At 34.5% G+C, this 27,787-nt stretch overlaps 1 protein-coding gene across 1 annotated transcript in view; it reads right to left on the reverse strand.

The window, feature by feature from the left end:
- Positions 1 to 266: 266 nt before the first annotated feature.
- The window catches only part of epha8 (eph receptor A8), a 94,427-nt gene continuing 66,906 nt past the window's right edge, over positions 267 to 27,787 (reverse strand). Inside the window, exons 4-17 of the mRNA XM_065259179.2 lie at positions 20,643 to 20,798; positions 17,880 to 18,338; positions 16,130 to 16,254; positions 15,215 to 15,377; positions 12,214 to 12,310; positions 11,712 to 11,779; positions 11,409 to 11,534; positions 8,655 to 8,840; positions 8,346 to 8,407; positions 8,041 to 8,250; positions 5,623 to 5,772; positions 5,280 to 5,470; positions 4,637 to 4,792; positions 267 to 978 (exon numbers count right to left, since the gene is read on the reverse strand). Of these exons, the coding sequence (XP_065115251.1) occupies positions 864 to 978; positions 4,637 to 4,792; positions 5,280 to 5,470; positions 5,623 to 5,772; positions 8,041 to 8,250; positions 8,346 to 8,407; positions 8,655 to 8,840; positions 11,409 to 11,534; positions 11,712 to 11,779; positions 12,214 to 12,310; positions 15,215 to 15,377; positions 16,130 to 16,254; positions 17,880 to 18,338; positions 20,643 to 20,798 (2,264 nt within the window). The 3' untranslated portion in view covers positions 267 to 863. The remainder of the gene's footprint in view (positions 979 to 4,636; positions 4,793 to 5,279; positions 5,471 to 5,622; positions 5,773 to 8,040; positions 8,251 to 8,345; positions 8,408 to 8,654; positions 8,841 to 11,408; positions 11,535 to 11,711; positions 11,780 to 12,213; positions 12,311 to 15,214; positions 15,378 to 16,129; positions 16,255 to 17,879; positions 18,339 to 20,642; positions 20,799 to 27,787) is intronic.

Below are 27,787 nucleotides of genomic sequence, written 5' to 3' on the forward strand. Positions count from 1 at the left end.
TTCAAATTTGCTCCATACATTTCAAAGACTCTGAAGTTCATTATTAATGTTTTAATGTGTTAACAACCAAACTCTGAGACTGCTTAACATTTTTTCAAAGTAAGAGTAAATATTTTACAACTGGCCGACTCTAAAGCAGTGCAGATTCAATTTCAGACATGAAGTGTTTGTTGTTTTCCTTAGACCAGCATTTACAAATAATTATTTCTCTCGTTTCCAGAGGGAGCCTAAAAAAACGCTGTTGGTACACAATAAATAACAGCAGGTTCAGTTTTAGGGTGTTTAATCAAACACATGACATACATAATTACCTTTTCCCTTTTGTACGACCACAGAGGCAAAACAGAAACTAATTCAGTGTTCGTCCATATTTCTGTGAAAGAGGTCCAGACGTTCCTCGGGTGTCTTGGTTTGTCATCACTTTTATGCTTAAACTATGACATCTCATTTTTTCAGTCCGTATGCTGTGATATTTTTGCATTTGAGGCACTCGTAGTTTTATCCATGATGCCCTTGAGGTGCTGTGGTGGGTGTGGCAAACATTTACACTACGCATATTCATTCCCATCGTTTTAATATTAATAAGGTCCTTTTTACATACTCATATCTCTATTCATAAAATCTTTATCCATGTACAACAATATTTAAATAAATCGTGTCATTTAAGGCAGTCCATACACTTACAAAAGGAAGTAAAGAGAAAAATCATTGCAGAATGTCTTGTTGAAGAAGAAAACCGCTCGTGTTTCTCAGTAGCTGTCCACGCGAGGTTCTGCTTCCGCTTCATTTGAAGTTCATACACGAGACTCAAACACATCAGATCAACATGTCTTTATATTCTGGTGGTTCGGAAAGGTCCAGCATTATATGTGCACCGACGGGAAGCTCTGGTTCAGTATCTGAGCCCTCATCACCTGAACGCTGGTCATGATCTTCTTCTGATGGCCCATCAACGTGACCCCCAACCTCTGCATGTCGCTGAGACACAAAATGAAATGTGATTAGATTTTGGTGCTGGACAATTGTGGAAAACCATCTTTTCCTTGATATTGCATTGCCAGCAAAGGTTGTGGGTTTGAATAACAGGGTGCACACATGCCAATAATAATGAATGCCTTAAATGCACGCTAAGTCTCTTAAAAGTGTCCACCAAATGCGTAAATGTAAATATTGTAATCACAACTATTAAAGACACAATATGTAATTTTCACGGCTAGAGGTCACTATGGTGTAGCTTGATGATGCTGTGAAAGAGCGTGGATGGGCGTTCATCGATATAATGATTTTAATGTGACATTATAAGGTATGCGCTCAGTGTGTTTTCATTGAAGCAACAAGGGATTGGTGTGCTGGACGCTACATGTACAACAATTCTGCATATGGCGCCGATTACCAGGATATGATGCTGTTAACTGCAAAAAATTACTTTCTTACTTTGCATTTTTATCTTGTTTTCAGCAAAAATGTCAAAAAAAATTCTTAAATTAAGATATTAATATTAACTTTAAGTAAATTAGTTATTTAAACAGGCAAATCCAATGGAATGAGACAAATTTTCTTGAATTAAGTGTTTATGAAAAAGTTAACTTATTTCAAGAATTTTTTTCTTATTCCATTGGCAGACTTTTTTGGTTGTTTTAAGTGCAAATTCGCTTACATTTTATATTTCATTTACTTTCCTAGCTCATTTTGCTCATCAAGAAAATACATCTTTTTACTTTAAGAATTAAAAAAAAAAAACATTTGTAAAGAATTTTTAGATATTTTTACTAAAAAAGACAAAAATACTAAGTAAGAAAGTCATTTTTTGAAGTGTGACTCTATGAACAGGGGCGTAACCCTTTTAAAACAGCGAATGTAAATTTAAAATTTTTGAATTAAAAACATTTGGTGTTATGTAAGTGAACAAAATATACACTGCAAAAAATTACTTTCAAGATAAATAATAATACTTAGTATTTTCATCTTGTTTTCAGTAAAAATATCTAAAAATTCTTAAATTAAGATGCATTTTCTTGATGAGCAAAACGACCCAAAAAATCAGTCTATAGTTTTTAGACCAAAAATATAAAATATAAAGTGATTTTGTGCAAAAACATGGAAACAAAATCTGCCAATAAGGTAAGCATTTTTTTTTTTTGAATTTTTCTTGAATTAAGTGTTAAAAATAAAGGTTTAAGATTTATTTGCTTACCCCATTGGCAGATTTTCTTTTCTTGTTTTATGCACAAAATCACTTAAATTTAATATTTTTGGTCTAAAATCTATAGACTTATTTTATAGTTTTAAAGTTTTGCTCATCAAGAAAAAGCATCTTAATTTAAGAATTTTTAGATATTTTTACTGAAAACAAGACAAAAATACTAAGATTTTTTTTCTTGAAAATAATTTTTGTAGTGCATTGGCTAAATGATTTTCAAGAAAAAAAATCTTGGTATTTTTGTCGTGTTTTCAGTAAAAAGATCTAAAAATTCTTAAATTAAGATGCTTTTTCTTGATGAGCAAAAAGATCCAAGAAAATAAGTCTATAGTTTTTAGACCAAAAATATCAAATTGTAGTGATTTTGTGCATAAAACAAGCAAAAAAATCTGCCAATGAGGTAAGCAAAAAAATGTTGAATATTTTTCTTAAACAATAAATTTAAAAAATATTTGCTTACCCCATTGGCAGATTTTTTTTGCTTGTTTTATGCGCAAAAACACTTATATTTGACATTTTTGGTCTAAAAACTAGACTTATTTTCTTGGGTCATTTTGCTCACCAAGAAAAAGCATCTTACTTTAAGAAATTTTTAGATATTTTTAGTAAAAAATTCTTAGTATTTTTGTCTTGTTTTCAGTAAATTTTTTTTACTGAAAACAAGACAAAAATACTAAGAATTTTTTTTCTTGAAAATCATTTTTTGCAGTGTAAACACTGTGTTAGTGATTTCTGGATAGTTTAATGCAAAAGTCGTACATATTATGGCTTTAAATTAAGGGAATTTACATTATTTTTGCTCAAACACAATAAAAACTTGGAAGTAAACCTAAGTGAAATGCACTTACTTAGTATTTTTGTCTTCTTTTTAGTAAACATATCTAAAAAATAAAATTTTCTTGATGAGCAAAATGACCGGTAGCACTTTATTTTACAGTACGTGTACTTACCTTGTACATATATGGCAAATAAGTTGTATTTAGCAACAAATGTGTGGTACTTATTTTTAGGTATCTTATTTAGGTAGTTATAATGTAACTTATCATGTATATACAATTTGTAAGTACAGTAGTGTTTGATATTAGTTATCGTATATGTACACTATAAATACCTGTCATTTACCCTAACTTGCCTGTAAATACTAAATACTACTATTGTACATTTATTTGTAAGTACAGTAATGTTTCTTGTTAGTTACAGTACACCTACACTATAAGTATGTATATGGCATTACCAGTACTTATCTAGAGTTACATAATAACTACCAAGTATGTACCACTGGTAAATACAGTCATGATACCAATTAATTACCATGTAGATACCTAAAAGTAAGTACCACACATTTGTCGGTAAGTACAACTTATTTACCATAAATGTACAAGGTAAATACACATACTGTAAAATAAAGTGCTACCAAATGAACTAAAAAAATAAGTCAAGTTTGTAGACAAAAAATATACAGATTAAGTACATTTTAAACTTAAAACAAGCAAAAATATCTGCCAATGGGGTGAGAAAAAAATCTAAAAATAAGTTTCCTTTTTTGTTCTCACCCCATTGGCAGATAATTTTGCTTGTTTTAAGCACAAATTCATAGTTTCTGTCTAAAAACTATTTTCTTAGGTAATTTTACTCATCAAAAAAATACAAATTTATTAAAGAATTTGTAGATATTTTAGTGAAAACAAGAAAAGTGTAATTGTGGCAAACTGTAATCTTTTGATAAATATGATTTTTGTGCACATTTTTTCAGCACCAATTTTAATTTTGAAAGATTTATTAAAATCATTTGAAATGCAGAAATAATCATTAAGCAGTACACATGAAGTTGCAAAGGTATAAGAAAGGTCTAGTCTGAAATACAGCGCACATGTCCTATTGAACGACTTTTATGGTCTTTTTGTTTTGGCCACAAGCCCTCATTACAGCAAAGAGCACTTCTGCAATATTTCTCACGCAATGTCTTCCACAGAAGTTATATCGGTGTGAAATGACACAAGTGCGAGTAAACGGTGACAGTATGTTCACTTTCGGATGAACTATTGCTTTAAAATGAATCTGAAACAAGCCAATTTTCAGGATCGCAAACGTTTGGGAATGTTTCTCACATAAACCCCAGATAGTTGATACTACCACGAAAACAACTGTTGAAACAGACGCCCATTTCTTTAAAAGATGAGCATGGCTTTACCATCGCAATCCCTTCAGACGGCAGAAGTGCATCTTGTAGTCAATGAATCAAGTGACTCGAGTAGTTAATCAATCGAGCAGGAAAGCTTCCCCCAATCTCTCATCCATCCATCTTAATGTTAAGATTCCCACAGCAGTTCATTTTACACTTAAATCCCACGAGTGAAAAATCCAAAGTGCTTCATTCCGGCATTACAAGTCTCAAGCGCTCCATCATTTTCTGGGATAAGAACTCAATCAACTCACTGTTGATTCATGCTCATCACATGGCCTAAAGTCAGGTACCCTCCCGCGGCGAACCGGTCCTTATAACGGCCCATCTTAATGGTGTCCAACCACTCGTCCACCGACCGGCAGCTGGCGAAATCAGGAATACTTCTGTTCATCAAAGGACCGTTTAGTCTGAAATGAGAGCAGGAGACGTGAGAAAGCGCGGACAAGATGTACCTTGAAATGCGGTAAGTGCAGGCACAAAATCAATACAAGTTAAAATGATAGAGAAGGTGGGAGAGGGGCCGTACATCTGGGCGGTTGGGGTAGATTAATAGAGGGATAAAATCTCGATATGCACCAGTAGCTCGACGGGACTCGCGCTCCGAGCCGAGCAATTTATACAAGTCCAATTGTGAAAGCAGAAGCGTTCTTTTTTGGTTCCCGAGATCAATGTCAATATAGCACAGAGGCCTTTTATTTAACTGAGAACACATCTATTTGAGATGGGCTTATTGGAAAACCTACGTTGGCGTCTTAAAGCAACCCGCCGTATTCCCAGGCGCTCAGACCAAACTTTCTCCTGAACTTTGTTGGACTTTTCCAACGAATCGTATCTGACACGACAAAGTATGTTTGTCGGATAAATCCCTCCGTGTATCGATTGCCGGGCCCTCACCTGCACAATGTCTCCTTTGACTTGAGGGTCTCCGGGTTTCGGATCAGCTTGTCCAGGACTGTGACGATCTGGCAAAATCTGGGTCTTTCGTTGCGATCTTTCTGCCAGCAGTCCAGCATTAGGGTGTGTAGGGCACCCGGGCAGCCCATTGGCGCAGGAAGCCTGTAACCTTCCTCTACGGACTTTATCACCTGCGGTAATGTAAAGATTATTTTAAGTGTGATATAATATTATTTATATATAATTTCTCACATTTATATATTTGATATTTCTTCATTCATGACAACTGTCAGGCACCCACAACGCATTGCATACAGTGTACAGTGTGTGTGTGTAAACGCACATCTCTGTTGGTCAAGTTCCAATATGGCCGTTCTCCATATGACATCACTTCCCACATCACCACTCCATAACTCCACACGTCACTGGAAGAGGAAAACTTTCGATAGGCGATGGCCTCTGGTGCTGTCCAACGAATCGGAATCTTTCCCCCCTAAAATCAGGAAAAATATATTAATGAAAGGGATAAACACATTTCAATGCATACAAGTGAACAATAAATTCCCACCATTTAAAAGTTTACATTTTTCAAGTTTAAGGTCACATACTACTGTATTGCGAGAGTATTTGTGTTGCAGTGCAAAAGATCATGGGTTCGAATACAGGGAACATGTATACTGAAAAAATCAGCATGATCTCATGGAGAGTCGTGTTATAGTCACAAATGTTTTTATTAATTTATTCATGTCCATAGCACAAAATTCAGCTTTTTTCGTGTGACCCACAGAAATTTCTATAAATAGTTTTTCATGCCCGTGGCACGACTTTCTTTTTCGTCTCCTTTTATGTATTGTTTTCTCTTATTTTTCCCTATGGGGTGATTCTAACCCCAACCCCAAGCGACAATGGTACACTGCAAAAAATTATTTCTTACTTCGTATTTTTGTCTTGTTTTCAGTAAAAATATCTAAACATTCTTAAATTAAGATCCTTTTTCTTGATAATCTGCCAATGGAGTAAGCAAAAAAATCGTGAAAATTTTTCTTAAATTCAAGAAAAATTCAAGAAAAATTTGCTTACCCCATCGGCAGATTTTTTTGCTTGTTTTATGCACAAAATCAATTAAATGTGATATATTTGGGTCGTTTTGCTCATCAAGAAAATGCATCTTAATTTAGGAATTTTTAGATATTTTTACTGAAAACAAGACAAAAATACTTTTTTCTTGAAAATCATTTTTTTGCAATGTAAGAAAATAAGAAAAAACTATGAGAAAACAATACATAAAATGAAACAAAAAAGACATTCGTGCTCAAGGCACAAAAAAGCTGAATTTTGTGCCACGGACAAGAATAAATGAATACAAATTTTCGTGACTATAGACCCCTTCATCGCCTACTTCACTGTGACGTCACCGCTCTAACTGGAGGCAAAAAATAAGTAGGAACTTATAGCAGGCGCGCTAAAAGTTTGAGATTTTGACTTTAAAATGTCATCTTTTGTGTTTTTGGCTGCCAGAATAGAAGAAACAGCACTTTTGGTTCAAAACTAAAGTTTTCCCGGATCCCGGCAGACATTCCTTCACAGAATGGTATATGGACTGCATTTATATAGCGCTTTTAACAGACCTATGGCCATCCAAAGCACTTTACAAATCAAGAAGACAATTGTGGTTGAATACAATATGGCGTACAGACTAGACGGATCAAGTAAAATAATTTATGCACTGCAAAAAATTATTTTCAAGAAAAAAAATCTTAGTATTTTTGTCTTGTTTTCAGTAAAAATATCTAAAAATTCTTAAATTAAGATGCTTTTTCTTGATGAGCAAAACGACCAAAGAAAATAAGTCTAGTTTTTAGAACAAAAATATCAAATTAAAGTGATTTTGTGCATAAAACAAGCAAAAAAAATCAATGGGGTAAGAAAAAATAAATCTTGAACATTTTTCTTAAACACTAAATTCAAGAAAAGTTCAAGAAAAATGTTCTTACCCCATTGGCAGTTTTTTTGCTTGTTTATGCACAAAATCACTTAAATTTAATATTTTTTGTCTAAAAACTAGACTTTTTTTACTGAAAACAAGACAAAAATACTAAGAATTTTTTTAATTGAAAATATTTTTTTTGCAGTGTGCATATGTACTGGTGTGTTGGTTTTATCTAGTACAAATCAGCAAGCTTCTGTTTTATAGGTGAAAAGTCGACAACGTTCAGCGCTATTGTTTAACTTAATGTTAAACAAACGTACAGCAATAGATGTGTGTGTCATTCTTTGAATGATCTCTTAGATAATCCATATTGCTAATCATAGTTAGCCCAGCGATAGGTAACAATAGACAATAAACCTTGACAAAATTCCCCAAACCACTCTAATGTAATTTATATGTTGTCTAGGAAATATCCAAATCCTGGTTAAAATCGCGAGAGTTAATTTACAAAAATAGCTGTCACGATTCCGCAGAATCAGTGACTGTACATAATCGGACAGTTCTGAACCTTCTTCTGCATACATTTTAATAAATCCCTCCTAAAACGTGCTAGCTTGTCAACATTGCCTCCGTGGCTCTTTTTGCCGCCAGCTAAGCCCCACCCACCTGGAGACATTGCAATGTTTACAAACTTTTAAGGGGTCTATAACCCCAGATCAGTCTGGAAAAAATCTATAGCTTGTAATGCACTGTAAGTTGCTTTGTATAAAAGTGTAAAATATAGTTTGCTTGTGGCTTTTAAACCCAGAAATACTGTAAACATCTACTCACAGTCGTGGTGTAGGCAGCATCAGGGTCGTCCTCTAATACGCGTGACAGACCGAAATCTGAGATCTTGCACACTAGGTTACTGTTGACCAGAACATTTCTGGCAGCCAGGTCCCGGTGGACGTACCCCAGATCGGCCAGGTAAGTCATGCCAGCCGCTATGCCACGGAGAATCCCAACCAGCTGAATAATGGTGAACTGCCCGTCGTGTCTCTGTACACGGGGAAGAGAACAAGTCAGAGAAGAAAAAGCTGTGAAGGCGTTCAAGCAAGTTGAAACGAAACTACACACACGATGTGTTTACACACCCTCAAGAAAGAGTCCAGAGAGCCGTTCTCCATGTACTCTGTGATGATCATTACTGGTTTGCCTTGGTTGAGAAAAATAAGTAAGATGTCAAGAGATTGGAGAATCGGTCTGATGTGAAACAAACATATATGGTTTTTGAAGTCTACAGTATACCCACAGCTATGGGTGGAATAAATATTTTATATATAAAGAAACGCATAAGGGGTAAGACGGTCTACAAACAGTAGAGGTCATACCTGCAATATAAACTTTTAAACAAGCAGGTATTGCATTTATAAGAACATCAATAGCAGTATTGTAGGGCTCACTGCGAGTAACAACCCCCTCCAGATGGATGACGTTTGGATGGTCAAACTGTGCCATGATGCTGGCCTCGCTGAGAAAATCTCTCCTCTGTTTCTCAGTGTAACCGGCTTTAAGTGTCTTCAGGGCCACGGGGATATCACGTTTTCCTGGTAGCTTCATCCGGCCGTAGCACACTTCACCAAACTCTCCTAATGACAACCAGGACAGTGCATAACATCTGACTCTTAATTTTAACATTACATGCATACAGGGTTGCAAAATTCAATGAATTGTCAGGGCTGGAAACTTTCCATGGAAATTAACAGGCATATACGGCAATAAACGGGAATATATGGAAATTAATGGGAATAAACTTGGAATCTACGCAAAAATTATTTCTTGACATCTTCTTGTTTTTCTCAAACAAGGCAAACTGCCAATGGGGTAAACAAAAAAATCTTGAACATTTTAAAAATCAAAATCACTTAAATTTGATATTTTTGGTCTAAAAACTAGACTTATTTTCTTGGGTCGTTTTGCTCATCAAGAAAAAGCATCTTAATTTAAGAATTTTTAGATATTTTTACTGAAAACAAGACACAAAAATACTAAGATTTTTTTTCTTGAAAATCATTCTTTGCAGTGCATTGAAAGATTTATTTATTTATTTATTTTTGCTTGTTTTAAACACAAATGTACTTAAATTGTATATTTTTGGTCTAAAAACTAGACTTATTTTCTTAGGTTCTAAAAGTTTCTAAAAGTTTACTTTTTTTTAAAACCCTTAATTCAAGAAAAATGTTTTTACCCAATTGGCAGATTTTTCTGCTTGTTTTAGGCACAAATTCAATGAAATTTTATTTATTATTTTTCTAAAAAACTACTTTACAAAAAAATGATTTTCAAGAAAAACATTTCTTAGTATTTTTGTCTTGTTTTCAGTAAAAAGATCTGAAAATTCTTAAATTAAGATGCTTCTTCTTGATGAGCAAAACGACCCAAGAAAATAAGTCTAGTTTCTAGACCAAAAATATCAAATGTATGTGATTTTGTGCATAAAACAAGCAAAAAAAAAAAAAAATATCTGCCAATAGGGTAAGCAATTTTTTCTTGATTTTTTCTTGAATTTAGTGTTTAAGAGAAATTGGCAGATTTTTTTGCTTGTTTTATACATAAAATCACCTAAATTTGATATTTTTGGTCTAAAAACTAGACTTATTTTCTTGGGTCGTTTTGCTCATCAAGAAAAAGCATCTTAATTTAAGAATTTTTTGATATTTTTACTGAAAACAAGACAAAAAAATACTAAGATTTTTTCATGAAAATAATTTTTTGCAGTGTAGACTTTTTTTTAGGTTATTTTTCTCATCAAGAAAATGCAACTTGATTTAAGAATTTTATGATATTTGTACTGAAAAAAACAAAATACTAAGTAAGAAAGTCATTTTTCCAACGTTTATGATAAAACTTGAATAAATATATTTGATCTATGGAATTATAATGGTAACACTTTACAATAAGGTTCATTAGTTAACATTAGTTAACTACATTAGTTAACATGAACTAATAATGAACTGCACTTATACAGCATTTATTCATCTTTGTTAATGTTAATTTCAACAATTACTAATACTTTTATTAAAATTTTGTTAACGTTAGTTAATGCACTGTGAACTAACATGAACAAGCAAATAAAGCTTTATTTCTATTAACTAACATTAACAAAGATGATTAAATATTGTAACAAATGTATTGCTCATGGTTTGTTAATGTTAGTTAATACATTAACTAATGTTAACTTATGAACCTTCTTGTAAAGTGTTACCATTATAATTTAACTATAAATACCAAAATGTGTTTATACAGCCAGCTAGCTAGTAAATCAGATATCTAAATGTATTAAAATAACTATAATTATGTTTATTATGCTTTTGTGTTACTCAATCAAAGAATCAATTAAAGTTTAACTTTAAATTTAAATCAGACCTTAATTTTAAAATGTGTATTACCTTGTATGCATGTCTGCATATGACAAATTTTTTTTACTTTTTTTTACTTTATACTATATAAATTAGTCCCATCACTGGGAAATTTGTCCTGGACATTGTGCAAGTCAGTACATACCTTGTCAATACAACATACATTACAAACAAATTGAAAAAAAATGAAAATACCTAAAATACACAATAACACTTCACAGTATTTTGTCTCTATTTAAAGCTTTGATTGCAGTGGGAACAAATTCATTTTTAAGTCGATTAGACCTGCACATCAAGACCCTGTACCCTGTAGTTCAAAGTTATCATTCATGATATGAGTCTCGTCCCCAACATTTTTTTTGGCATGGTTTAAAATTGAGGCATCAAACAACTCTTAATGATCGTTTCTCCTCACCTGCTATAATTTTAAAGGCAGTGTGCACCAAACGTCATTTTACCTGGACAGAAGTTACCATACCATGCAGTAATACAATCTGATCAACCATCTTTGTTCCAGTAAGTATTAAGGAGTTATAAGGAGTTATTTATGTTTGTTTATGATACAGTTTATATAAATTTCCAAATAATTCCCATGAATTCCCAAAACATTTCCAATTTGGAATATTCCCAAAATTCCCCAGATTAAGTTCCCATGGAAAGTTTCTAGAAATGTACTAAAAACGTTCATGCCTGTGCAACCCTACATGCATATTACACAAAATCAAATGCAAATCTCTGATATCCTTCTATAAGAAGTTCTCATGCATTTTATACAACGCCACCACCCACGAACTGTACCTGAACCAATGATTTTTTCTATTTTGATCCTGGACGCTTCAATTTCTCTGGCAAACTCGTGGACAGCCTGGCAGGGGTCCTCATATGTGTGGGGATCAATATAAAATCTGGCTTCTGGAAATGATACTAGAATAAACAGAATTAGCATTCGGTCACATATTGCAGGATGAAAGCAATTTTCAGTCACAGCCACAATCACTGAAGGGCTCAGACAGCAGCTACAGCATGATATTGGCCCAAAAACAGCAATCGTTCCCTGCCTAAAATTCATTAAAAGTCAAATCATCTGGGAACAGCACGTACCATGGCCGTTTTGGTAGTGCATCTTCTCTTCATCCGAGTCCTGGAAAGCTTTACTGTATCCACAACGTCTGTAATGCAGACAAAAAGAAGAAGAAACGGAAATATTTAAACACAGGAAGGGAACGGAGTCATTTACGATACAAATCCTTCATGTTAATAATATATTAATCTATTAAATTTAACAAACAACTTGATCAACTAAATCCTTAAGAAGTGCTTTTGCCTCACGCAAACTTGTGGAAGTCGTTGACATAAAAATGTAATCCGACTTCATCAATAAAATGTGATTCTGTCAAACTGGCCTAAATATAGCTTTCAGGAGCTCTTAAAAGTTTCCCACGTTGAGTAAATTACTCATTTTGTTCGAGAAGTACAGCATGAATCATGTAGGTGTTTGGGTGCGAATACATCAGGGCAGAAAGCTGCATGAGTATCTCTTAACATATATTACAGATTAAAGCAGCAGAAAGTGAAGGCAGACAATTCAAAGTTCTCCTCTTGCCGTTTTCTGCAGATGACAACGGCCAGAAACGTCGCCAGTCCGGTTATTAAAGCCATGCAGATCCAGATGATCCTCATGTTAGTGTATCGTAGGGGTACTGGAGAGGAAAAACAGAAAAACATGAATGCATGAGTAACTCCCTCCATCTACATCAGAATCATCGCTGTGGACTGAAAAGATAATATTTGCACAATATATATATATATATATATATATATATTTTTTTGTCAAATTGTGCAAATGTATATTAGTATATATAGTGATCATGAATATATATACAGGCATATATTAACATTTTTTACTTTAAAGTTAATTGAACAACATTAATATTCATTCACGTTTCTCAAAAGATCTCATGTTTAATGCAAATACGTATTGCACACGCAAAAAAACAAAAAACAAAAACAAAAGTAGTATTTGTAAAAATGTTCATGCGACTCTTCCACATATAGAGGTTTTCACACTGACAACGATTACAAAGACAATGTGACCAGAAGTCATTCATTTTCAATGAGTTTGTGATCTGAAGCGCAGTGACATGAACGACAACGGCCGCTGGCAGAGTTTGACTTTATGCAAATGAGCGACGAGACGATGCAGTGACTACCAATAGGAACGAAGACAGCTGCAATCGCATGATCCGAATTCTGATGCGTTGACTATGAGCGTGTGCAAGTCACAAAACAGACCAACAATGTAATGACATTCAACCGCTGTCAGATTGAATGTCAGATTCACATAAATCATTCAGCGATCAATCATTTGTGAAGACAGGCGAGTTTAAATCGCTTATTGATGTAAGTGATGTTTATAATAAGAAAATACAAAAAAACTGTGACATTTTACAATAAGGTTGTATTTGTAAACATAAGTTAATGCATTAGCTAACATAAAATAACAATGAATAATACTTCTGCACTGCAAAAAGTGATACAGATATTTTTACTGAAAACTACTAAGAATTTTTTTACTTGCAATTTTTTTTTGCAGTGTAAGAAAGTCATTTTTGCAGTATTTTCAAGAAAAAGATTTCTAAGCAATTTGTCTTGTTTTCAGTAAAAAAATCTAAAAATTCTTAAATAAAGATGTATTTTCTTGATGAGCAAAATGACCTAGTCTAGTTTTTAGACAAAAAATATAACATTTAAGCAAATTAGTGCTTAAAACAATCAAAAGAATATGCCAATGATATAATAAAAATTTTCTTGAATTAAGTGTTTTGGAAAAAGTAAACTTATTTTAAGAACGTTTTTCTTATTCCATTGTCAGATTATTATTATTTTTTTGCTTGTTTTACGTAGAAATTTACTTAACGTTTATATTTTTGTTTAAAAACTAGACTTATGATATAGACTTAGATACTAGATTTTTTAGGAAATTTTGCTCATCAAAAAATACATCTTAATTAAAAAAAATGATATTTTTACTGAAAACAATACAAAAACACTAAGTAAGAAGTCTTTTTTTGCAGTGTGAGATATGTATCATCTTAATTTATGTTAATTTAAGCATTTACTAATACATTTATAAAATCAAAAGTTGTAACTGTTAACATCAGGTTAATGCACAAAGAACTAACATTAACATGTTCATTAGCTCACATTAACAAAAAGCAATAAATGCTGAAAAACTTTATTGATCATTGCTAGTTTATATTAGCTAATGCATACTGGTGTTAATAAATATGATAAAAAAAATCTTCTGTCTCTACCTATACAGTTTGTGTCTCTAATGATCAATGAACTGGACTTTGTCAGCACTAAATGTAATGTAAACATAACTACTGCAAAAAATGAATGTCTTACTTCGTATTTTTGTCTTGTTTTTCCAGTATAAATATCTAAGAATTTTTTGTTTACCAAAGTAGCTTAAGATTTTAAGTCTTGTTTATTGAAATAAATGATGAAAATCAAGAGTTTTTTTACTTAAAACAAGTCAAAATATCTGCCAGTGGGGTAAGAAAAATAAAATTAAATTGAGTTTATTGAATTAAGTTGAAACTGGAATTAAGTTTATTTTTCTTACCCCACTGGCAGATATTTGTACTTGTTTTAAGTATAAACCTCTGAATTTTCATAATTTATTTCAAAAACAAGAAACTATACTGGTGTGCATCTTAAGAGAAAACAATGGCACGGCACTGATATATGTTAAAATATGTCAGTACAAGGTATTTTAAAATTTAATTAGCTCAAACATGCATTTCAGTCTGGGACTATAAGCCCTGTCCGGGAGCTTCCCCTTAATATCTTAAGCCACTTAACTATAACTATAGACCGTTATAGACCGTTATAGACCGTATAGACCGTTTCATCAGGCGCACGTGCGGTGACGCGATAAGCGTCTGGTCCGAACTTTATTTCTGGTTTCTGTTTGTTTAATGGTCTGACTAGTTGCTGTAAATAAACTTTTAAACAAATACCTAGTCGAAAATAACTTCTTTTTTTAGGGTCCTATGTGATCTACGTGTTGTTTATTTTGCTTGTTATATAAATAAACTACTTTAAAAGGACTTTGTTGTTATTTATTCTTCGCAGAGTTTACCGGAAGTTACGTGATGACCACGAAAGCCGTTTGTTTATGTTGTTACTGCTGACACCGTCTTTAATTTTTGCAGTGTATAAGACAAGTAAAAACTACTTATTTTCTTAGGTCAGTTTGCTTATCAAGAAAATAAGTCTTGATTTAAAAAATGTTAAATATTTCTACTGAAAAAAGACAAAAATACGAAAGTAATTTTTTGCAGTGTATGATGGGCTTCTGTTGCCATGGTGTTCTGATATATACTCGGGTATATTCCAGGTTGTCACTTCTATAGGACATTGCTAGGCAAGTTGGGTTTCTCCTTCAATGTAAGTCACCACTTTTCACTAAATGAAAAATCAGGAATCAAATTGCTCAGAAAAATAATAGCACACCTCACTGCACAATCGGAGGTACGGTTGATGTTTGTAAAAGAGTTACGGACACAAGCCAACAGCGCTAAACCCTGAACACTCACTTGCTTTACCCGTCTGTATCTCCACCGACTGGCTGAAACGACCGCAGCCGGCCGAGGTTCTGGCTCGTATCTGGAAGATGTAGCTCGTGCCGGGCTTCAGGCCTGACACTTTAGCGCTGGTGTTTTTGGACTTCAGCGTGGCGTAACTCTGCTGTTCATTGTCCTGTGGAAAAGTCAGAGAAGTTGCAATCAATTTATGAATACGACCCATAAATAATGACGACAGACCCAGGACAAACAGTCCAATGTGACTTCAAACCACTACAGGATCGAAGAGATTAAACCCCAGTGCCAAAAATTACACAGCTCGCTAATCTGTAATCGCCCCACGGCATTCGTAAACTCTGTCCGGTCTGAAAGTATTTTCAGCGGTGCTTTGTTATAACGCCTCTGATGCCAGTCAGTCCCCCGAGGAGACCGCAGCCGTCGCGTATCGGTCGAAAACCAACGAGTGGTCTTTAAGCTTCATTCCCCCATGAATCATCACAGGGGAGAGCGGCTTGACAAACAGGGCTTGCGTGTAAATCATATTTACATAGTGTCATTGTTGAAGAGCCACTGCATAATAAGAGACTTTTTGCACCATTAGGCACCAAAGCTCCCAGCTCACGCAACAATTATAATCCTTCTAGCGGTCGGCAAAACTCACTGTGTTCGCTGTCAATGTCACTTTACGTAATCTGGCAAAACCAGTCAAAAAGCGTTATCGGTCTGTAATTTCCTTTCATTTAACTTGAGTTGTCAATAAGGAGGGAGGTTAAATTGAGTTATTTGACTCCAGGGCTAAGTCTATAAAATGTGACCCTTCATCGAATGGCAAGTCATTTGTAATGTTGATTAGACCTTCTCGTCTAATGAATAAATATCAACCTCTTCAGATTGAGTACACACACTTTGATGAAGTAATTGTCCTACCTTCTCATAATATTTGATGTCATACTCCAAAATAACTCCGTTCGGCTGGGCCGGTTCGTGCCAGAAGAGCATAACGCTGTTTTGACTGGCGTTCTCCTGACGTATAGCCATCACTTGAGATGGAGCTGTGGATACAAAGAAAGATTTCAATTCGTTCTGTTAATGAATTATATAACATTTACATTAGACAGATGTTAATCTCTGATGGGAAATTCAAATCCTTTATAATCCTTCTTAAACACTAAATTGAAGAAAAATTTAAGAAAAATTTGCGTACCCATTGTCAGATTTTTTTGCTTGTTTTTTGCACAAAATCACTTAAATTTGATATTTTTGGTCTTAAAACTAGACCTATTTTCTTGGGTCATTTTGCTTATCAAGAAAAGCATCTTAATCTAAGAATTTTTTATATTTTTACTGAAAACAAGCCAAAAATACTAAGAATTTTTTTTCTTGAAAATCATTTTTGCAGTGTACACTGCAAAAAACGACTTTCTAACTTAGTATTTTTGCCTTGTTTTCAGTACAAATATCAAAAAATTCTTAAATCAAGATGTATTTTCTTGATGAGCAAAATGAACTAAGAAAATAAGTCTTATTTAGTTTTTAGACAAAACAATATACAATTTAAGCGAATTTGTGCTTAAAACTGGCAAAAAAATCTGCCAATGGGGTGAATTTTTTTCAAGAATTAAGTGTTAATGAAAAAAGTAAACTTATTTCAAGAAAAATTTCTTATTCCATTTGCATATTTTTTTAAATTGTTTTACACTGCAAAAAAAAAAAGATTTTCAAGTGATTTTCAAATTAGTTTTTTTAGCAAACAAAATCAGCCAATGGGGTAAGCAAATGTTTCTTGCATTTTTCTTGAATTTAGTGTTTAAGAAAAATATTCAATTTTTTTTTGCTTGTTTTATGCACAAAACCACTTAAATTTGATATTTTTGGGCTAAAAACTAGACTTATTTTCCAGGGTCATTTTATTTATCAAGAAAAAGCATCTTAATTTAAGAATTGTTTTAAAATTTTTTTACTGAAAACAAGACAAAAACACCAAGAAAGTCATTTTTTGCAGTGTGATGGGCAAAATGATCTAAGAAAATAAGTCTAGTTTTTAGATAAAAAGAAAACATACAATTTAAGTGAATCTGTGCCTAAAACAAGCAAAAAAATTAAACACAATTCAAGAAAAATTCGCCCCCACTGTCAGATTTTTTTGCCTTGTTTTAAGCACAAATTCACTTAAATTGTATAGTTTTGTCTAAAAACTAGACTTATTTTCTTATGTCATTTTTTTCATCAAGAAAAAACATCATAATTTATGGATTTTTTGATATTTGTAGTGAAAACAAGACAAAAATACTAAAGTAAGAAAGTAATTTTTGCAGTATAACCATGTTGTAAATCAACTAACTTGACTACTTCAGTGGCAAAAATCCTGGGTTACTTCCAACCTGTTGGGTTTTACTGTAATTTAACCTATGTTGGGTTTTTTCAACCCATTGTTGGGTCAAATATAAACATTTTCTACATTAATTTTATCCCAACGGGTTGGTTGAATCCCTTTTTGACCCAACACTGGGTTGAAAATAACCCAGTATTTTATTGTAAGAATATAATCTTCAGAGATGTTAGAAGAATTATGTAAGGACAAATAACAGTAACATTGTAAGATTACTTAAAAAACAAAAGCATTATTATCTATTTGATGAGCATCAATGAGATTCAGTGACCCAAAAGTGTCTCCTACCTGCCTGATTTGTGGTGATATTGACCATCACAGACTGGGGCAGCTCATTGCTCAGGTGCATAACTCCATTCAGCGCCACGATGCGAAAGGTGTAGTTGGCGTGAGCGGCGAGGTTCAACACCGTCACCCACGGTTCCGTAAGCCCGGTCTGCTGAGGGATAAAGCGGATGGGTGGCGCACCCGTCCGTGCCACCACCACCCCATTTACGGTTCCTCCGCTCATTCCCCCAGAAGCTCCACTGGTATCTCCATGACCGCCATTGATATTCTCCACTCTGTTCCTCGCCGTGGTGACGCCTTTACAGTCCCCACAATGAGTTCCATCTTTGTCACACTTTAGGCAGATCACATCGTAGACGACATCGCTGCGGCCTCCCCTGTCCAGAGGAGAACTCCACTCGAGACTGACGGAGGTGCCGTTCACAGATGATATGACATTTACAGGAGCTGACGGAGGTCCTGCGAGACGGTCGGAGTCAGACAGTTGTTAATTATAGGTTAATTGGATGGAGGGTATTTATGGTTATCAGGTACTAAATGCGAATGATTAAATTTGCACTTCAGTAACCACTTGACACTCGTCTAACAAATAATCCTGGTTCATTTTTCACTAACTAAAAATAAAGTCTCATTTTCAAGTTTCACAAAAGATTCTTTGTAGTGAATAAAGGTACACGGGGAAAAAAACAAAAGCAAAGAGAAATTGGTCTAACATTGTTAAATGTTGGTGCAACGTAAATGTGATGAACTACACATTAGTATGAGTTCACATTAGTACCTCAGGGGTACATATTGGTACTAAAACTATACATACTGTATTTGTACCTAAATGGTACATATTAGGACCTTTCAAAAATGTACTGCCCCCAATGACAGGGACAATTTTTACCTATTTTTATCTATTGCAAAAAATAAATTTTTATGTGACTTAACCTTCCAAATACTTTTCGGGGAGCCTGTATCTCAAAGCATGATATGGAGCACAGAAACACTGAGTGCATTTACAGGCACAGTGTTACGCTGATTATGCTCAATACATTGATAACATGTGGGGTAAAGGCGTAAAACGGTTTTCTTTATCGGGGAAAGCCCATAAACGCCATAAGCAGAAACCGATCGGCACAGGTAGTTTTTTGCCCCCAATTACCCTAATTTTGCGTTGCCTTAACCGGCTTTTCTCATTTTGTTTCGTGTGCGAACTGTGCAAATTTTTTTATTTGTTATTTACGTATAAGAACTGTTTGTTCACAATGTTGTTGCATGATGCTCTGGTTGTAAAAATTTTATGACACAAAATCACAATTATGCAAAAAAGACTTTCTTAAAAACTAGTGTTTTTGTGTTTTACAGTACAAATATATATATATTTTTAAAATCAAGATGCATTTTCTCAATGAGCAAAATAAACTAACAAAATAAGTCTAGTTAAAATACAAAAAATATTAAATTTAAGTGAATTTGTGCAGAAAATCTGCCAATAGGGTAAGAAAAAAAATGTGGAGTTCTACATTGCAAAAAATGATTTTCAAGAAAAAAATTCTTAGTATTTTTGTCTTGTTTTCAGTAAAAATATCTAAACATTTTTCAATTAAGATGCTTTTTCTTGATGAGCAAAACAACCCAAGAAAATAGTTTTTAGACCAAAAATATCAAATTTAAGTGATTTTGTGCATAAAACAAGCAAAAAAATCTGCCAATGGGGTAACAAAAAAATCTTGAAAATTTTTCTTAAACACTAAATTCAATAAAAATACTAAGAATTTTTTTCTTGAAAAACAAAACGTAACTTTTTTTCCTAAACACTAAATTCAAGAAAAAAAAATCAAGAAAGATCTTCTTATCCCATTGGCAGATTTTTTTGCTTGTTTTAAGCACAAATTTACTTTTTTTTCTTATGTCATTTTGCTCATCAAGACAAATCAAGGCAATGCAAGGCAAAGCAAATGCATCTTGATTTAAAAATATTTAGATATTTCTACTAAAAATAAGACAAAAATACGAAGATTTTGCTTTATTTTGTGTCATAACATGTTTACAACCAAAGCATCATGCAACAACATTGTGAACAAACAGTCCTTATAAATTACAAATAACATTTGAAGTAAAGAGAATACAAGAAAAAAGAGAAAAAAATTCAACAAAAATTGAAAAGAAAAAGGATAGTATACAACACAATCCTTTCAATAATTAGAAAAGTCTGAGTGAGACTGAGTCAGACATTTTTTGCATTGTGTCACCGCGTGTGAAAGATATAACATCACATGGCGAAGTAAGCGCAAAGTCTGCGCTTGACTCATGCAGTTGGCAGAGAAACTGCGAAAATAAAAGCTTATGTTACATTTACAGCTTCTGCAGACATGAGAAGAGAACAGTATAGCTTAAAACAGATTTCCCACCGGCTTTCTGAACGAATATCGTCACATTTATAGGCTGCATCAAGACTTATTTCAGAATGTAACAACTATAAAGTTGACTATTATTCTTAGCATTATTTTTGCGAATGTAATGTTCAACTTAAATATACCAGGCTTGATGACGTATGCAGCCTTCAGATTGAGAAATAGGCGGTGATGTCACTGTCTGCGTGAAATCTGACAAATCTCCAAATTCCATGTCTGCATAGCCGGTTTATTGGTTTGCATCTAAATGCATGAAAATAGGTTGACATATTGACAGATTTTTAATAGTTATCCGCTTATTCTGTGCATGTAAACGCACTCATAGTCAGACAGTCTGACATATGAACATACTGTATAGACTTACTTGTGCATGGAGAAGCAGGTGGGTCTGTAGAAGTGCGATAGAAATTTGCATCACACGGGCAGCTAACAGCCGCTCTCGTCTCTGAATGACTGTGAAGAGGACATTTCCAACAGAGCTGATCACCTGCCACGGGCTTAAAGAAACCCACCTCACAGGCTGAAAAACAGATCAGACGGAAAGTTTTTATGTTATGTTTTATGGAAGTTTTGAGTTCAAGTTCACGGTTAACGTTATCAACAAAAATTCTTGTTTATCTTTCTTGCATAAAACAGTCAAGCGCTTCAGGAAATGATTGGAGAGAGAAAGCAAGGAAATACAATGGGTATGTGACGCATTGATCGTAATACCACACCCAAATATAAAAACGTAACAAGTTGCATAAGATGCTGTCACTCTCGAGTGAGACAGTTCAGAGATTGTAAAGCGAATGTTCAAGTGAGGACAAGGAAAATACGGATGAAGATTCAGAGCTTTAGGGATAAAGAGAAGCTGAGAATTAACATGGAGCGATAGCAAGTTCTTTATCTTCACCAACAGAAACCCCAGGGAGTCCAGACAGCATTCCTGCTGCAGTATTTATCCTCGTCTGTTTTCTCTTTTAGCTTCCCGATTAATCCTCCTTCCCTTGATGTTTTTTTTTAAAAGCTCCCAAGTTGAAAAGCAGGTTATGATAAACATCGGGGCCGTATGCTCATCAAGTACAGTGGTGTCTACACGCTTTCAAGTTTTTGACAGATTACCAGCGGCAACACAGCGGAAACAACATACAGTATACACTTGCAGACGTCCACAAGTTTGAGAATTTTAAAGGCGTTAATCACGATGAACTTTGATGACCTCTTTCAGTAACACCCGTGAATAAAAATAGCAGTGTAAAAAGACTTCAGGGATCTTTATCCAGGGGTGTTTACATACAGTACAGTATATTAGGGTTGTTGTGTGTGTGTGTTTTTGCACATTGGCACATTGTTTGGTTTGTCAGCATCTGTCAGAATGCTGCATCTTTCACAACCAAATTTGCATTACAATGAATTTTAATGAATATTTACAACCAATTGTATGCTGACCTTGATTTTTACTCTCTGTATAGATAGTTAAATAAATATGGTCGAGAAGAATAACTAGCAAGATGGTCTTCATGACCAGACTGTACAAGGAGAACAAGGTGATTCCTGGTTTATGGGTTTACTTTAATACACTGCAAAAAATGACTTTCTTATTTAGTATCTTTGTCTTGTTTTCAGTAGAAATATCTAAAAATTCTTAAATTAAGATGCTTTTTCTTTTCCTGAGCAAAATGACCTAAAAAAATAAGTCTAGAAAATAAGACCAAAAATATCAAATTTAAGTCAATTTGTGCTTAAAATAAGCAAACATATCTGCCAGTGGGGTGAGAAAAAAATCTTGAACATTTTTCTTAAACACTAAGGGCTCTATCTTACACCCGGCGCAATGCAGCGCAATGCGCGACGCAAGTGTCTTTCGCTAGTTTCCACCCTAATATTCACGTTTAGCGCCGCGTTGTTTAAATAGCAAGTGCATTTGCGTCCCCTTTTGCGCCCATGGGCGTTCTGGTCTGAAAATGAGGTGTGTTCAGGCGCATTGTTGGCGCGTTGCTATTTTGAGGAAACTAAAATAGACTACGCCATTGACCAACAAAAACCTGCTCTAAAGTCTAAAGTCAATGTGTTTTATGTTATTTAAAGAGCGCATTAGTATAATGCGCCTATAAACGGGAGGACAACGCGGGTTTGCTTATCACAAAGTACATGAATGCGCAGCAGCACAAAAATGCTTTTAAATATGAAAGATTAAAGGATTGAATGTAAAAGATTATTATTGAATCTCTTGGACATAAATGAGGAGTAGGTCCTTTAAACGCACATGCTGAAGATGTGCTCCTCTCTATTGAAGTGCTTCTGATATCTGCACAATCCTCAGGACTCATTCAGCATCGTGTAAATGTGTCATTTGTTTGGTACAAGCTGTCCTGCTCTACATTTAGACCTCCATCATCACCATTTTTCAAGTGTCTGTCAAGCTATAATGTTCCTGTAATGACTGTAAAACCCAACAGATGTTCCTATTCAGGATATAATACACCGGGTGAACATTTCTGCCCCATTGTGTTTGTATTACACAATGCTTAAAACTCTTATGTGTCCTGATGCAAGTCCTTTGTGATTCTTCAATCAAACGTCTGTGGTAGAAACCCACCCACAAAATCTAATAATAACTATAAACTGATTAAGTTTTGTAACATAATACACTATAAAAAATAAAGTGTATTTAGTTTCTAAATGACACTTGCTGTTACTGTCTCTTTAAGACATCTTTTTAACTATCCGAAGGCAAAGACAAGTTGACTTCCAGAGGTTGAGTCTGTCTGCCACCCATTATTTCTGTCATCGTCTCTATTATATTTTTGACAAAACAGAGGCCAGTAGCAGCACTTTTAAAGGTGACATTAATCAAGGTTAGTGACATTTGGAGCCCGCCAAGCCATCCTCGGGCAAAAATCCCAGCAGCAGCGATACGGCCGTGACCGGCACCCTTCAGATTCCCAAATCCGTGCGGCCACGATAAGACCTAATGCCGACTGAGCCTGAAACCACGAGGGAGCGAGTCTCCGAATCGAACATCCAGAGGGTACAAATAAATAAATAAAAAATGGATAAGAAGAAGGGAAGATGATGAATTGCTCGCAAACGATCAGGCCTTCGAGCTTCGACTCTGACTATCAAAATGCCAATTCATGCATGAAATTCAAGATGAACGGAGAGCACAATAACCGGCGCACACAGACATGACCTTTTTATTGTCATTAAATAGACAGGCCTTTGATTTCAAACAGCGTGGATCATATTTTGCATTACAATGCCAGGATTTTATATTCATATTAAACTTAGTCTTCAGTCATAACATGTGAATATAGATATTCTGAAGTAAAAAGTAAAGTAATGCATTACTTTTTAAATGTACACATTAATATTTGAATTACTTTTTTAAAAAAAGGTAATGCAAGTTAATTTTTTTGTTTAATTAATTTGATTAAAAAAATTATGTACTGAATTAAACTAAACATAGGCACATTATGCACTCTATGCGTACACGCCTGTGTGAAAACAGTTTGAGTCAGAAACTGAGATGAAAGGCCAGAGCTCGACATTTTTGTGATGAAATATGCAATTTCTGAATGCAGAACTTTTCAGTCATAAAAAACACCTGCAAGGACTGAAATAGATCAAGCCTCAGCCAAGAAAAAGTAACGCAAAAGTAATTAAAAGGAACTTAAGCATTACTTTCCATGAAAAGTAACTAAGTAATGCAATTAGTAACTTTTTGTTGGGAGTAACTTAATATTGTAATGCATTACTTTTAAAAGTAACTTTCCCAACAGTGGTTATTAGTGAATAAAAACATTACATTTCTAAAGCTTAGCCTAGTGATCTCCAAAAAGGTGCACGTGGGCACCAGGTTGCCCACACAGAGTCGGTGAGTTGCCCGCCAAAGCAGATTCTATTAATAGCCTTAGTTTTAATATTTATTTATTACATATTATTATATTAGTTTGGCTTCTTTTTAGAGCTGCACAATTCTGTATAAAATGAGAATCATGATTCTTTTGCTTAAAATAAAGATCACGATTCTCAAGAACTTTGTTAATTTTAAAGACGTACAACCCCTGAACATTAGTTTAACATTAGTTTTTACAGGTGCCAAATTAATTATGATTCTGAAAGTTTCAGATAAGTGTAGATAATCTTTAATTTCAGCTAATGTTAATTGTAGAGTGATTATGTATTCATTTTATTTAAAGAAAAAAATAAAAATATATATTTTAAGTAGCCAAAAAAAAAAGGAATTCGTTTTGGTGCAAATTGCTTTCACATTACTTTATTGACATTACTTGTAAATTACTTTATGGTAATAAGCTATGATGCGGTTCGGCGCCAACCAATCGCAAGGCGGAAACATCCTGCAGCAACTAATTAGAAGGCTGAAACCCCGCTTGAGAGGATTCCAGAGAATTCATTCGAGCGTCAGAGTGTTTTTAGACGCTCTCGCTGGCGGCGTGAACGTCCATCGGGAGAATAAATCTACATGCACGCTAAATCTTCAGGCCCACTAGAACACTTGGACCAAATGGAAGAAAAAGTAATGTAAGTAGTAGTGTTGTAGTTCTCGAGAACTGTCTCAAGACCACTTTTTAAAGGTCTTGGTCTCGTCTTGAAATCGACCACATTTTTACTCAGTCTCGTCTCGGTCTCAGACAAAGAGGACTTGGAATTTTATTTAAAGACCGGTCAAGACCACAACTGATGGCACATCACAAATTTATTTTTTATCATTAATTTTATGCAGTTTATTCAGGTTTGACATATGATGTTGGCATTGTTTAAGCATTGTTTAAGTTTCTCCCAATGACATTTTTTCTAATTTTATTACTAAAAACACCTGCATTGTGTTAAGTGGATGGTCTTGACTTGGTCTGGGCCTGTCTTGGTCTTGACTTGGTCTCGACCCTTTAAAGTCTTGGTCTTGTCTCGGTCTCGGCCTGTCTTGGTCTTGGTCTTGACTTGGCCTCGACCCTTTAAAGTCTTGGTCTTGTCTCGGTCTCGGCCTGTCTTGGTCTTGACTTGGTCTCGACCCTTTAAAGTCTTGGTCTTGTCTCGGTCTCGACTTGGTCTCGGTTTAGGTGGTCTTGACTACAACACTAGTAAGTAGTCAAGTGGTCAAGTGCAAAGACAGCAAGTGTGGTTATTTGGACGCAGCCAATGTTTCCCCCTGTGCTAAAAACCCTTTTGGAAGGGATAAGATCCGGAATAAGATCCTCTTTTTGGTACTAAAACAACGTCAAGGTTCTTGTCGGACGTACCTGTGCATTGCTCTGCCTTACTCATTCTCTTTAGTTTCTGTTTCTTTTCTGTCTAACTTCTCGTGAAAGCATCCGCTGTACCAGTGGAGTGAACACGAGCACATCTGGCTTGCGCATTAATAAATATGACGTCAAGACGTCATTGTAGCCCCTGTGATCGCGTGTTGTCGAGAAAACTGACGAGACCGCGTCTTTCCTCCTTTCCTTTACTATCTGAATCGTCGAAATGCTGGATAAAGATTATTTGGGGTTGAATCGAGATCACGATCTTTTAACGATAAATCGTGCAGCTCTACTTCTTTAATGTATGTTAACATTTTAAACAATAATCAAAAATATCAACAAGTAAGATAAAATAAAATCAACAAGTAAAACAAACATTATCCAAGGTGGTAGCTCTTGCTCCCAAAAAAGTTGGTGACCCTGGGCTTATACATTCTGTGTTTACAGAAAGAAACAAAACAACATACAGCTCCAACATAATAAATGCCGACAAAATGTTCAATGTACTCTTCCTTTAATTGATCCCAAGACTACACAAAGAATAAGTGAACGGGTCATAAAATCCACAAACATAACCCCCCATGCACAAAATAACCATATACCTTTGACACCCAAGCAAATCTTAATTTGTGCAAATGGTTCGTGTTGGCCTGAAGAAAGCCGGCTAATTTGAAAGCGACCATGTGTAAAGAATGTCTGTTTATCCCAGAGGGAGACTTTTAATGGATATATAAGAGGGCCGTGAGGAGTTAATTGTTTGTGGCTCGCAATCTGATATTAACTCGGCAATCTGGCTAAGAGCAGAGGGGCATTGGAGTCTATTATTCAGCTGGAGTACTCAAACATTCATATACGTACATACCTGTGTATCTGTCTGTGTGTGTGTGTGTGCTCACAAGTTTGCTTGTTTTCCATTTTGGCCCTTAATCTTATTGTCTGTAGTTGCGGTTAGGCTGTGTCCTCCAAAGATCTCATCTTAAACTTTGTGAGCGCATGCCGGGTAATTGCTATCAGATCAATTTACTCAAGAAAAGTGCTGCCTGTTTCTAAGTGCCTGATAGATGGAGACCAACTTGTCTAAATTGGGGTCGACCTTGAAGAATCATTAACAACAGAAGGGGAGAAGCAGCCGGTGACTTTATTGACTCGTGAATCCTTGTGAACTCACAGATAGGCTCGGCTGACCCTCTATATGAAGAAATGATTGAAATGAATTACATTAGTTAATACTTTCTCAAAAAGTCAATTTGGCTGTTTTAAAGGGGACTTTTTTAAGATGTAAAATAAATCTTTGATGTCCCCAGAGTACGTATGTGAAGTTTCAGCTCGAAATACCATATCATTTACTATATCATGTTAAAATTGCCACTTTATAGGGGTGAGCATTTTCGGTATTGTTATATTAAGATCCCCTTCTGACATCACAAGGGGAGCCAAATTTTAATGACCTATTTTTTCCACACGCATTCGAAAAATGGTTAACCAAAACTAACTTTTTCATATTTTCTAGGTTGATAGAAGCACTACACTGCAAAAAAATATTTTTAAGAAAAAAATGCTTATATCTAATTTTTTTTTAATTAAGATGCTTTTTCTTGATGAGCAAAATGACCCAAGAAAATAAGTCTAGTTTTTAGACCAAAAATATCAAATTTAAGTGATTTTCTGCATAAAACAAGCAAAAAAAATCTGCCAATGGGGTAAGCAAAAAATCTTGAACATTTTTCTAAACACTAAATTCATGAAAATTCTAGAAAAATTTGCTTACCAAATTGGCAGATTTTTAAGTTTGATATTTTTGGTCTAAAAACTAGACTTATATTCTTGGGTCATTTTGCTCATCAAGAAAAAGCATCTTAATTTCAAGAATGTTTAGATATTTTTACTGAAAACAAGACAAAAATACTAAAAAATGTTTTCTTGAAAAACTTTTTTTCAGTGTGGATATACTCTCAGAAACAAATGGTCAAAAAATTGGCCAAGCTGTCACTGGGGCAGCAGTTCCCATTAAAAAGGTACTAATGTGTACCATTTAGGAACAGATATTTATACATTCGGTATGAATATTATGATATGAATATTCTTTAGGTGCAAAGGCGTACCTGTATTTTTAAAAGGGTGTCTAGGGACCACATCTTGACTTCGTTGACCACTTTACTCTTAAGTACTGACTTGATATCAAAGCAGCAGTATATTTTTGACAACACTACTTATGAGATGCATATGCACACGCTGTATCGTTTTTTACAGTCGAGTCTCAACA

Source organism: Paramisgurnus dabryanus, chromosome 14 (assembly GCF_030506205.2).
Source record: "Paramisgurnus dabryanus chromosome 14, PD_genome_1.1, whole genome shotgun sequence".
NCBI classification, from domain to species: domain Eukaryota; kingdom Metazoa; phylum Chordata; class Actinopteri; order Cypriniformes; family Cobitidae; genus Paramisgurnus; species Paramisgurnus dabryanus.